Consider the following 13,529-nt stretch of genomic DNA (forward strand, 5'->3'; position numbering starts at 1 on the left):
GTTGTGTAGGATTCTACCAGGGAAAAAATAGAATTTTAAAACCAAATTGTTGGTTGGGATCAGGGATGTCTGATAATACCAGCCACCCCAAGGCAGATGAAAAGAGGTGGAGAAAGCAGGCAGCAGATATAAAAGGAGAGAGGACTAAAAACAGTTTAAATTTATAATCTATATCCCTTCAGGAAATGAGAATGTTATGCTGACACACATGACACTGAAGCTTTGATTGGCATTGCATGTGTCCAAGCACATAGTTCCTTTTCCATACAACCTGTTCCCTTCATTCATTTTAAGGTCCCATCCCCACTTGGTTATTCAACTAAGCAACACTTCAGCTTTCAGCATCAGTGGGGCAGTACTAAAAAAACGAAGCTGGTAGGTGAATGGTTCCAAGCTGCCAGAAGAGAAATAAAGGAGCTGTTTAGTGAGATGTCATTGTCTGGGACTGTTCTTTTATCATATAATGGCAATAATGCCTGTCACTCTGGACCCATACTTACAATAAATGGCATGGTAATGAAAACCACAGAAGCCATTAATTGCGTCACATTCTCCAATGCCATGGACATTCTCCCTTAGATAGAGGTAGGATGTTGCAGCATCTAAACTGATTAGAAATTTAATGTGATCCACCAGCTGCATTGCAGAGACTGATGCACATTTCTCAGCAACAAGGTTTGAGGATGGTTTATCATAATTCTTTCAGGACAGAGGTCAGGCCTTAGCAGGCTTTGGGAATTCAAAAACAAATAAAGCAAAAGGGAGAAAGAAGCCTTTTTCGTTTTAAAAGGAACCTAACAAGGGTCTAGCCACTGACTGATTATCCCAGCTTTAGCAGTAACATGATTCTGGGCTTTGAACCACCAATTAAACCTTGTTTCTTCCCAACCTAACCCCACGCCTCCTGAATCTCAATGAAGCATAGATAAAGAGTATTTTCTTTTCAGTAGGAATGGATGTATACAGTGTCACTGAATTCAGGGTTCTCTGATTGGAAAGTTTAAAATCGGGAACAATGTAAAGAAAACTAAATGCATCTTGAACTAGTGATTATTTTTTTCCTATCCCCTGGAAGAGTAACTTCACATAAGTATTCTTGTTTCTTTTCTTCTGGCATTTGTGTTTTGGAACCACTGTTTTTCATAATATTTGGAATCTCTTTTCAAAATGTAGTTATAAAACTAGTGCTCTTAACTGCCATGGCTTGGCTCTCAAGGAGCCTAGGGTGCAATTTTAAAAATGCCAAATGACTTAGGCTCCTACATCTCATTTTCAAAAGTGACTCTGGGCCCAGATCCTCAAAGGTATTTAGGCAACTAACTCCCATTGTTTTCAGTGGAAGGTAGGAGCCTGAATACCTTTGAGGATCTGGACTTAAAGTGCCCAAATCCCACTGAAAGTCAGTGAGACTTAGGCCCAGATTTTAAAGGTATTCAGGTATTTCTCTGCTCAGCTTTGCAAATCCTAACTGAGTTGAGAGCCTGTCTCATTTTCAAAAGTGACTTAAGAGTTTCAAGTCCCTATAGTGAGGAGGCATGGCCTCCCTCAGAGAGTGACAGGGAGGGACCACGACATGCCCTCTGGTGGGCAGAACCAGGGGAGCCACGTCTGCCCCGCCATAAACGGAAGGGCGGAACAGGAAGCAGAAGTTGAGCTGGAGCCGTCACGGGAGACAGATGCATCCCACCTGCTGCTTGAGCCTGCAGAGGAGCTGCCGGGGTTGCCTCCTGAGGACTGGCCAGAGCTCCCAGGGCTGCTGGCCGACTGAGGCACCGAGGAGCTGCTGGGGCTACCGCCTGAGGACTGGCCGGATCTCCCCTGGCCGCCAGCCGACCGAGATGCCAAGGAGCTGCTTGGGGCTGGGCCTGCTGCCTGAAGACTGGCCAGAGTTCTCCAAGATGACAGATGACCCCCACAGTACAGAGGTTTCAAATTCCAGGGATGTAGGAAGTAGCCCAAAGGAACTAGATGACTGGTTGAGTGTTGGCTGGATACAAGGTCAGCATGTTGCTGGCGGATCCCAGCTGACCCAGTGGCGGACTACTCTGCCACTGTTAAGGCCTTGGGTTGGGATGTGAGGGAATTGGGTGGGCCCACATCCCCCTACCACCCTGCCTTTGGGGTGGCAGCACCCCCATCTTTGGCCAGGAGGCCTGTGGTACCCTACTGTTCAGCCCTGCTGGAGCCCCTAGACTCTGCTGGTGCTCACCCCTGCCGGAGCCTCTAGACTTCGTTGGTACTCACCTTTATCTGGGGCTCACAGACTGCTTAACCGCTCTGCCCTGATTGCAGGTCAGAGCCTACTAACTATTTGCAGCCCTGCCCTGGCTGACGACAAACTGCCATCCTTCTCAGACAGACGGAGCACTAGGTGCAGCTAATTCCTCCCTTCTGAGCTCACCTTTACAGGTACATGGCAGCGAGGAGGCATGGCCTCCCTCATAGTGTGACAGGGAGGGATGGTCATGCAGCCTGCAGTCCCATTGACTTTCAGTGAGACTAAGTTTCCTTAGTGTGTACATCACTTTTGAAAATAAGACTAAATTAATTAGGCATTGCAATGCTGAGCAGAGCAACACTTTTTAAAAATCTGGGTCTTAGGCATTTTTGAAAATGTTGCTCCTAGTTCTTAGTCTGAAACCAAAATTGCTCTCCACTGCTTCCTTAAAACTCAGTCAAGTGTTTAAAGGAAGTCTGTGGAAGCTAAAGGTTACTTTCCTTGGACGCTTTCCTGCCTTTTGAAGAGAATTATTCAGCCAAATGCTGGCTGCTCCAGACAGTCTCTGCAAGGCTAAGCCCAAGACTTTGAGGCTCGCTAACTCCATTTAGCACCTCTGAAACTTAGGCCTAAAGTGGGTTGTGTTGATGCCCAAAAACTTGAGGCCATAACTAAAGGCACAAATCTCGCTTTCCTCAATGTCTCTGAATGTCTTGCTGTGTGTGTGTATATTATTATTTATATAAAATATACAAACAGAAAGGGTAATCGATCAATTTATCTGAGAGTCTATCAAATACTTCATTAAAACAATTGTGTTATAAACCACTGTAGCCTTCCTGAATGAATCTGTCAGGAGGAGAGTAAGATGGCTGTAGACTGGTATAAAGGAGACATCATTTTGCACACAACTCTTGGCACTAATGTGGAGGAGCTGGGACAGAGAACTCTGAAAAAGGGCATGAGAGTTTAGCAGGGTTTTTAGTGAATTTTTTTTAACAGTTTGCTCAAGTGCAGTAGTGAGCCTTGAAATCAGAATTTCTGCGTTTTGTGGCTTTGTGTGTGGGTGCTCGTTTTCCTTTCACACTGGTTTACTTCTGCTGTTCTCACAGCGTATGGCTACACTGCATTTTGAAACTCATAGCAGCAAGGATCTATAGACTTGGGCTTGCGCTGTGGCACTAAAAATAGCAATGTAGACATTGTGGCTCAGGCTCTGAAGCCCCACCATCCTCCCTGGACTTCAGAGCCTGAGCCTGAGCCTGAACATCCACACAGCTGTTTTTAGCCCTGTAGCACAAGCCCCGTGAGGCCAAGTCTGTCGACACAAGCTCGGAGACTCACTGGTGGCGTAGACATGCCCAAAGAAACAGATTGTCATAGTTTATCAGTTTTCTTTGAAACTTTGAAAATGTTTGCAGTAGTGTACTAATTTTCTGTATAACTGGGTCACAGAAAGGTGGTGAAGTAAGAAACCTGCGACATTACTGGTATACATCCTGGCCAGACCAAAAGACACCAGATCAAGCACCAGCCCTCTTGCAACTGGTGCGGGATGTGGAAGAGGCCATGCAATGTGCAGAAGAAAAGAATGCCCCAGTCATTGTCCACTGCAGGTAAGTTAATGCTGTATTAGATCTCCATGGAGCTCTGTGACATAGAGTGTCTTAAAGACCTAGCAGAGAAAAGAAAAACTTCATGCAATTGCAAGGAAACAGGATGAGCAGCTCTTTAAACGTTTATTTATAATGTGTAAAAAGAAAAACTGCTTTATCACAGGGAAATTCAGTCTGGGAGAGATATACTGAAGGTCTCATGCAGCCACTAGTAAAATATCCTTGGAGTTTCTAAAAATTATAATTATAATTTTATGACACAAAAAGTATTGCAACTGACTTAGGGCAATTCTATATTAGATCTCATGCTGATGCATAAAGAGGAATTGATCACTGAGCTAACAACTGATGGTGCCCAGGTACAAGTAATCAGGGAGCTATTACCTCTGTCTATAATTGATTGGAAAGTGTTCTGAAAAGAGCTACAAGAATGATTCATGATAATCATAATGGTCCTCTTTGGCCTTAATATCTGTGAATCCGTGTATGTCTCACTGGAATCTCATGGTAGCTTTCACAGGCAATACTGACCCCAGTCCACAGCTTCATATTTTGCTTTGCATGCTTGTTTTACTCTCTCGCCCACTGCTTTGTCTTTCCATCTCCAGTAGCATACTGGTGATTTTTGGAAATGCAAGACATTTGGTCATTTTTCTTACCTAAGTATTAACAGAGAGGGTAGTAGGCGTCTAGAGAATTTTAAATGACAGCTGGTGACTAGAGCAGTGTCCGATTTTTTCAGATGCCCTTTTGGAAAAAATATATGCTGTGAATGTAGTAAACTGTATGTATTCAAGATTAGGAAGTGTACCAAACCATAGCCTATGCCCTAAAATGTGCTGAATCCCACAATTCCCATTGGCTTCAGTGGAAGGTGCAGGTATTCAGCAGCGCTCAGGATTTGATCTTCTAGGAGAGCATAACCACTGCAAAGATGCTAATACTGTCAGCCCTCTTAAATACAAAGTAGTAAACCTTTTAAAAAATCAAACATGAGCCTAATCCTGAAAGTATTCTTAATAACAAGTACATGTTAAAGGTAGGCTGTCATTCCTAACATAGACCTGTGGGTAAGGCACTGGACTCAGAAGACCTGGTTTCTATTCCTGCCTCTGCCACTAACCTGCTATGTGACTTGAGCAAGTATCTTTACCTCTCTTTGCTCAGTTTTCCAATCTGAAAATGGGGGTGCTACTTACCTTCTTTTGTAAAATGGTTTGACATTTATGGATGAAAAGCATCGAAGAAGATCTGTATATTATTTGTTATTTGTATCAGTGTAGCACCTAGAGAGCCAACCAACCTCCAGGCCTCAGTGAACTAGGTGCTATACATACACATAGTAAGTGACAGTCCCTGCCCTGAGGAGTTTCCCCTCTAAATAGACAAGACAGACAAAGGATGGGAAATGGGATGCAACATGGAAGTAGAAGGTTGGGAATTGAGGTATAGAAACAGTGACTTATCGAAGGTCATACAGGAAGTTTATGGCAGCACCAGAAATTGAACCTAGATTGCCTTAGTCTTGGTCTATGCCTGAAAAGTAAGATCGTCCTTCTTCCTTTGTAGTGCCTGCATTTTGTCATTTTAACCATGTTCCCTGCTACAGCTTAACACCATTTAAGCACAGTTATTGCTAGCCCCATTTTCCTAACCAGCTTGGTCAGGAATTTCTCCCTGAAAATTTAAATAACGAGGTCAAAATCCTGTCTTTAGTGGTCAGGGAAACCATGCTGGAACTTTGGTAGCCACAGCCATATATAAGTCCAATTGTTGCCTGAACACTTGTTGCCAGTGTCTTTGCACTATGATTTTAACACTGTTTAAATGGATGTAGGTTCTCTGGAGATTGTGAAGGGTAATTATTCCTGAGACTGCTCACTTAATTAGTTAACATGCAGAAGTGTTGTCAGCTTTGCTGCTCATTCTTCATGGTGGTAGTAAGAGGAGTTCACAGCTTCTCTTTGCCACAATAGCATAGCACATGTGAGAACAAAATCATCTCTAGTCATTAACCAGGGCCTGAAACAGATATACAGAAAAATGTCTTTACATTGATAACAGAAAAGAAAAATCAGTGGTTTCTTTAGTGGTGAATTGTTGTATCCTGCACAAATCCAGAGAATTGTGAGATTCCAGATCTGAATGACTTTGGAAGTGGCATCAGACTTACTGCGTGTGTTGCTGTTGTCAGAATTATTTAAGCAATATTTGTCACAGCATGTATGAATGAAAACTCATCTTGAGACGTGCACCCCGGGGAGATCTTTCAGACTTAATCTGACCAAGGAATAATGGTTATTTGTGTCTCTGTTATTTAGGGTATGTCTACACTGCAATAAAACACCCATGGCTGGCCTGTGTCAGCTGACTCGGGCTCACAGGCCTCAGGCTGTGGGGCTATAAATTGCAGTGTAGGCGTTAGGGCTCAGGCTGGAGCCCGGGCTCTGGGGTCGTCCCCTCCGCCCCTTGCAGGGCCCCTCATCTAAGTGCTAGGTTCTCTTGAAAAAAATATGCTCATGGTTACAACATGGTTTGCTGTGTCTGACTGTCCATTCCACACATTAGTAAGTAATTGCTTCTGAGGGGGAGGGGGCGAAGTACCTACTCCGACTTTATTTTCTAATCTCTTTTGTACATGGAGGCCATCCCTACTCCACCATGAGATATTCTCAGCTGACACCAAGTTTCTGTACTTGGCTTGCCGTATCAACAATGAACCAACCAGCTCCTAGGTGGTGAGGGAAGGATCAAGGTTCAGAGTCATGGCAGGCATCTTTCAATCCCTGTTTCACTGAGGCCCTGCATCCCATAGGAGCACCTCCATCCCATTTTACATCAGACCCCTGCCGCAGTGGCATCACCCCCAGCCGCAATCAGATGTACTGCTTCCCAACCAAACTGAGCGGTGGACCAGCCATTGGCATACACCTCACAGCATTCCAGTCCTTCCACCTTCCCGAGTGCAAAATGAAGGTCTATGCCTGGGATTCAGACTCTGATCCCCTGTTTTGTAGCATGATGCACCAACATTAGGTCATATCTCTTTTTCTTTATAATGTGCATCACTAAAATTCCTTTGCTGCTGAATACAGCCTTTTGGGGAGAGTACCTGTTATTTTTTTTCATAATCATGAAATATTAGTAACATCTAATACTTTGAAACATATCAAGGGAGTGAAACTACTATCTATGAGATTTCAACAGACACCATCTTAGTGCTCAGAGGCTGCAGTGATGATGGATTGATAGGCCTAACGTGGAAGACCACTTTACTATCTTATACAGTACACCACTGAAGCTAACTAGAGCCATGCAAACCTTCCGCATGCTACCATAGAAAGGCAGCTGGGCCTAGTGGATAAGCACTGAACTGTGACTCTGGAAACCTGTTTCAGAGTAGCAGCTGTGTTACGCTATATTCGCAAAAAGAAAAGGAGTACTAGTGGCATCTTAGAGACTAACCAATTTATTTGAACATAAGCCTTCGTGAGCTACAGCTCACTTCATCGGATGCATCCTGGGTTCTTTTCCCAGTTCTGCTGCTGGGTGACCTTGGGCAAGTCACATCGCCTTTCTATAACTCATTTTCCCCATCTTTAAAATGGGGATAATGATACTGACCTCCTTTGTAAAATGCTTTGCCATCTACTGATTAAAAGTGCTGTATAAGCTGTATTATTATTACTTAAGTCCCAGTGAAGCTAATGTCTTTTATTAATAATTAGTAATGACTTTTCCATACACACGCCCCTAGGGATGATGGGAGATTCTGTTTATTTCACACATTTGACAGCAGCCTCCGTACATTATAAATGAAATTTTAACATTTTTCTTTCTGGGTTATTTGCCCGCACTTTTTCTCCTCCCCAGTGCAGGGATTGGGAGAACTGGCTGCTTTATTGCCACCACCATTTGTTGTAAACAGTTGAAGTACGAGGGGATAACTGACATCCTGAGAACAACCTGCCAGTTACGGCTAGACAGGTAAGGGAATTTTCTTCCTTTAAAAAAAAAATGTCCACATGTTTAAGGGGGAAAAGAAACATGAGGGGGGAAAAAAGACAAACCTTAGGTCAGTGGGTAAAATTTTCAAAAGTACCTGAGCCTAAGTAGTGGCTATGAGTCAAGTCCAATTGACTTTTAGTGAGACTTAGGCTTCTAAGTCACTTGGGCCTAGATCTCAAAGGTATTTAGGTGCCTAACTCCCAGTGAAATCAATGGGAGATAGGTGCCTAAACACCTTTGAAGGATTTGGGCCTTAGATACTACTGAGAATTTTAAATGGCACCTCTCATCTGTGCTATGGTATTAGCCTGTGTTACCAAAATTATCAAATCCCAGCAGCAGACGACAACTCCAACAAGTCACAGTGGGGGCAGATCTTCAGCTGACATAGCTGCCTTGACTTTAATGGAGTTACAGCTGATTTATTTTAATGGAACTACTGCTCATTTACGCTGACTGAGGATCTGGTCCACAGTTATAGCTAAAAGAATACGGCTGAGAGGGCCATTGCTCTCAGAATCACAGACCGGCACACAGCTGTGAGGATGGATGATGAAGAAAATGAACATAGTCTAGCTGGAATCACAAGCCTCAGTGTAAGAGCACTGCAGTATGGAAGCTGCCGATAGTGTAGGCTGGGCGATGTTTCTTTACACACAGGCAAGAGATGTTTGCAGACATGCGAAAGGAGATGCAAAGCTCTCCACAATCAAAAGGTTTCTGTTTAAGGGCTTCTCATCATGCCAGTTGCCTTTGATTTTGACTACAAAGTGGACGGGCCTGAGTTTTGCACCAGAGAGATTATTTTTCTTCTCCCGTTGGTTTGAAGCTCTGTCAAAACGTGTCCCCATGCTCTCTCTAACGATAATAATAAATGGAGTGAGGGGAAGAAATGTCATGAAAAATATACCAATGTTCTTTAAAAAAATGAATGAAAAACACAACCCCACACTGAACCTTATTTCAGGCGAGTCGTTCTGCTCAGTGGGAGGCAGAAAATGAAATGCTTTTCACTCTGCTGTGGTCTTGATAGGCAGAGACCTGCAGAGGTGCTGGGAGTTTGGCTGTTTCAATGAAGGTCAACCCAGACAATGAACGGTCACAAAAGAAAAAAGAAAACATTGAACAGAGCCTTGGTTTGTACGAGCACAGAGAGAGTCGCTGGATCTGAAATGCCCTCCACTGACTTCTGTCTGAGCGTAATATGGGGGGTGCATTTCACAGCCAGGTAGCCAGAGGAATGAGAGCGGAAGGTGTCCAGACAAACACTGTGCTTGCTACAGGAGGTACATTTTTTAATGCTGGCCTATGGGGATGGGAGTTCAGAAGAAGAGGAGGGCACAGCAGGTATTTAAATGTGCCTAATACCTACTGCTTCATCAGAGGGGGAGCAAGACCGGGGGCCCTGCAGGAGCCCCCAGTACATTGGGAAAGATCAGGCTGGGAGGCCTGCCTCTCCTCTGTCCCTGACAGTCCCTTCGTGGGATGGGGGTAGGGAACAGCATTATGAATCACAGGAGAGAGGCCTGATGGCCAGCAAGGTCCTGCTGCTTCCAGGGAATGGGGGGAAAGGGGCTAGCAGCCCCTTTGAAACCATCTCTCCATGTGTCTGTCTGCTGCCACCACCGCCCCTCTGGCCCCATGTCTCGTTGTGGCCCCAGGAGCAAGCACATGGACAGCGGCAGCCATTGCAAAGGAGCATAGCAGATAGCAACCTCTTTGACCCATCACCATTATACCAGTTGAGTCGGCAGAGAAAACCAGTTGAGCAGGGGTGGAAGAGCCTCCAGGGACATGGTGGTGTTGGGGGATGAGAGGTTGGAATGAACATTTTGAGCAAGGGAGGTGAAAGTAGGAAAACACTACAAGACATGCAGAACAGTAGCGCTACGATGAGCGTTGGCACTAAGAATCCTCCTCTTGCTTGTGAACAGCAGGGAACATCTTCAGATAGTCAGTGCCATGTCCAATGTCCAATATCTGGTTTGGGGAAGCTAATTTTACTAACATGAAATAACAGACACCAGCACCCGGAAGGGGAAGCCTTCCTCAGGTCCATTCTGGAGTCTGGCATTATAAGGTGAATGTGATAAAAGAGTAGTGCAGTTGCCACCCTCCTGAACTTCTGACCTTTGCTATCTGCAAAAGAAGTGCCCTCTTTTGACATTGAGGGAGAAATCCTTTTGCCACAATAGCTGCAGAAGGCCCTAGATGGAGTTTCACTACACTAGTTGTTTGTCTGGAGAGAGACTGCCTAGAACCCCTGGTGGGTAGGGGCTATATACACCTCAGTGTGCTACTGCTAAGCACTGCTCCATGGAAGAACAAATACTTTAGGATAATGTCATCAGTGGATCTGTGACTACACAGCAGTAGTTCCTATTAAAGCCAGTGGGGTGTTTTTCAGCTTGCTGTCAGGTTAACAGGACAAAGATTCCTTCTCCCTAGGTCCCTTGCAAGGGCCTGCGTATTGGACTTTGTACAGGAGTCCAGCATTTGGTCCTAAAAATAGTCGATGTGACAAAGAACAGGCTGAGCAATGCTTCCTACATCCCTTCAGCCGGTGTTCAGGGATGTTGGGTACCTTCTGTCAGTGAAAAAACGTGTATTTGAAAGGTCTCTGTGGCAAAGAAGGGTGAAAATGTAGATTCTCAAGTCTTTGCCAAAGCTTGGACAGTGAACTCATGGTGTGTGGGGAGGAGTGGGGGAAGGGAGGAAGCAGCAGCATAGCAGAAAATGAGATAAAAGGAAAATCATTTCCTGTGGTCTGAAACTAGATGGCCACCCCACTGCTTCTGTTGCCACAACGTCAGGGTCCAACCTAGTTGTTAATGGAATTGCATGGGGAGTAATCACCGGATATGACTAACATTCCTTGTGTGTCACAGCCTGATGGAGATACATTTTCAGTGCTGTGTGCAGAAGAAATGCGGTGCACAGAAACACTCTGAAGCAGATGAACAAAGATGCTGTTCTAAATAGAGCAGATTGACAAATAGGTATGCTCAGCTGGTAATGGGGTTTCTTTGAAGGGGTGCAGCGTGTTTTCCCCACCCCGCCAGCTGGTGCAGAGGTTGTGGGGGGACACATGACACCACTATCTTCCTGCCGACTTTGGAGCATCTGCCTCATGCAGTGATTGCACTCCTTGAGCTGCTTGAGCAGAGGAACTAGGATTGGGCACAGCCACTACGCAGGGAAGTAAGGGAGGAGGCCACTTACGTACAGCCTCGCCCTACGATTACAATGAGTGTAACAGCAAATCACGTTTCTCTTCTTGCCTAGTTATAGTATGGGTTCAAGTGAACTCGGTTTTCATTTCAGGTTTTCAGTTCAGTTAGACTGAAAGCTCAGTGAAGCCCAGATTTCTATGTTGAAAGTCCTTACTAATCAGGATGTGGGTGGCAGTCAGCTCAGAATATGAGCTGTTCTCTGTTGAAATGTCTTTGCCTAGTCTGAAATCCCACTGGCACTTCCTGGTTCACTGGAAGTATTCTGGAATGCATCATCCTGTGACATCAGAGAGAGAAAGAGAGAGGAAATCTAATTTACTGCATGGGAGACAGTGAGGCCCAGTTGATAGGGCACTGGTTTGGGATTTAGGCGACCTGGCTTCTATTCCCAGCTCTGCCATTGACCTGCTGGGTGACACTGGACAAGTCCCTTAACTTGTTTCCCCTCGCGCCTGTCTTGTCTATTTAGACTGCAAGCTCTTTGGGGGAGGGACTGTCTAACTATGTATTTATACAGTGCCTAGCATGACTCCTGTAACACATAATAAATTATGATATTGTCAATGAATTAGGGCCTCACTGAGAGAAAAGCAAAGGTAAAACTTATTTCTGTTCTGAATACTCATTTACTGGTTAGCAGAGGCACTTGGGGCCAGATCCAAATGCAGCGCAGTCAGTGGCAGCTTTTCCATTGACTTCAGTCATTGGGCTTTGGAATAGGCTCTTGGAGCGTAAGTCCATTTCATTTTAGCTGTGCCATTCACCATTAAGTGCACTGTTTACATGTAACAAAAGGACTGTTTCCCTCCCCTTTTTTTCTGCTTTCCTTTTCAGGGGAGGAATGATCCAGACTTGTGAACAATATCAATTTGTCCACCATGTCATGAGCTTGTATGAAAAACAGCTCTCTAGAGCAGCAGAAGAATAAGCTTTCATGATATTCCTAGTGGTTAAAACCAAGAGAACTCTTGACGGGAGTCAGCTATATTTTAGATCTGATAAGAGACACATGGTAACTTGGCAGTCTTTGTTGAAGATATATATATATATATAGGTATATATATATATATATATATATATATATTGTTTTACTTTGATATTGCTTTCTTTTTGCTCTTGTTTGCATCAACTTTTAAGAGCTGAGATACTGCTTGTCTTAAACATGTGGCAGAACATAATCACCAAAAAAATGGCTTATTTATACTGTAAATAAGAATAGTAGCTTCATTTGTTACAAAATCAAAAAAAAAATTCACTAGCTGTCTTGAGTTCGCTGTTTTTAAAAAATGATTTAATTGCTAATAGATCCAAATACAGTGTGGAACTCTTTGAAACTGTCATGCTGAAATATGTATGGTATGTTGACTAAGCTTGAAATTAACTTTTTGCCTTTTTCTGATTGTTTTTACATTTTAAACTACCGAATACTGTGTATATCATAAACCTTCTGAGCCTCTGCATTAAATGATTCAAGTTGATTCATATTGAAATCATGTTTTACACCTCATGTTTGCTTGTGAAAAAAGAAAAATTCCACAAAATGTAGCAGAACCAAGGGAGGGGCGAAAAAACAATTCATTGACATGAGGCGATTGCCACTTCTTTGTCTCCAATATACCATGGAATCAAGAAAAGAATGGAAAAGTATGGTGACCATTAGAGATGAGTCTGAACCAAACCCTGAACTCAAGCATTCCCCCAATCTTTGTGAGCATTATGAAATCTTAACTTGGATCCAGATCTGAATTTGGCAAATAGCTACTCTCTTTATGAGCCAGACCAAAATCCATGATACAGTTTCCCATGAAATTTGGGGTGTTTTAACACAGATTCTGAATGTTGTGACTTGAGCTCTTCTCTAATGAATACATAGTAAAGGAGGTCACGTGTGCACTGTGAAGTTAGGTTGAGATTTTCAAAGCTGTCTGAGGCCTGGTCTGCACCAGGAAGTTAGGCTGATATAACTATGTTGCTCAGGGGTGTGAAAATTCCACACCCCTGAGTGACGCAGTTAAACCAACCTAAACCTGACTGTAGACAACCGTAGCTCAATGGGAGAATTCTCCCATGGACCTAGCTACCGCCTCTCAGAGGTGGAGTACCTGTGCCAATGGGAGAAGCTCTCCCTCTTCACTGAAGAGTTACAGCTGTGACGCTGTAGTGTTTTAAGTATAGACAAGCCCTGAGAGAATGTCTATGCTGCAGTTAGGTGTGTGATTGCAGCACGTCGGACATGCTAGATCAAAGGTAGCTCGAGTAACAATATCAGCGAAGCAGCAGCAGTCACCTCCTGGTTGCAGTGTAAACATACCGTAATTGATCTGAGTGCCCAGTTCTCATTACAATTAATGGGAACAGGGCATCCAAATCCCATAGGAAGTTTTGAAAAACCTCAGCCTTAATATGTTGGCCAGTGTTTAGAGATTTGCCTCTAAATAAATTCAGACTGTCACT

At 44.0% G+C, this 13,529-nt stretch overlaps 1 protein-coding gene across 1 annotated transcript in view; it reads left to right on the plus strand.

Annotated features, from left to right (window-relative positions):
• IGSF22 (immunoglobulin superfamily member 22) overlaps positions 1-13,529 on the plus strand; it is a 197,629-nt gene that overhangs the window by 129,530 nt on the left and 54,570 nt on the right. The window contains 2 exon segments of the mRNA XM_074954876.1: positions 3,674-3,834; positions 7,708-7,821. Coding sequence (XP_074810977.1) covers positions 3,674-3,834; positions 7,708-7,821 — 275 coding nt within the window.

Source organism: Natator depressus, chromosome 6 (assembly GCF_965152275.1).
Source record: "Natator depressus isolate rNatDep1 chromosome 6, rNatDep2.hap1, whole genome shotgun sequence".
In the NCBI taxonomy this organism is placed as follows: Eukaryota; Metazoa; Chordata; order Testudines; family Cheloniidae; genus Natator; species Natator depressus.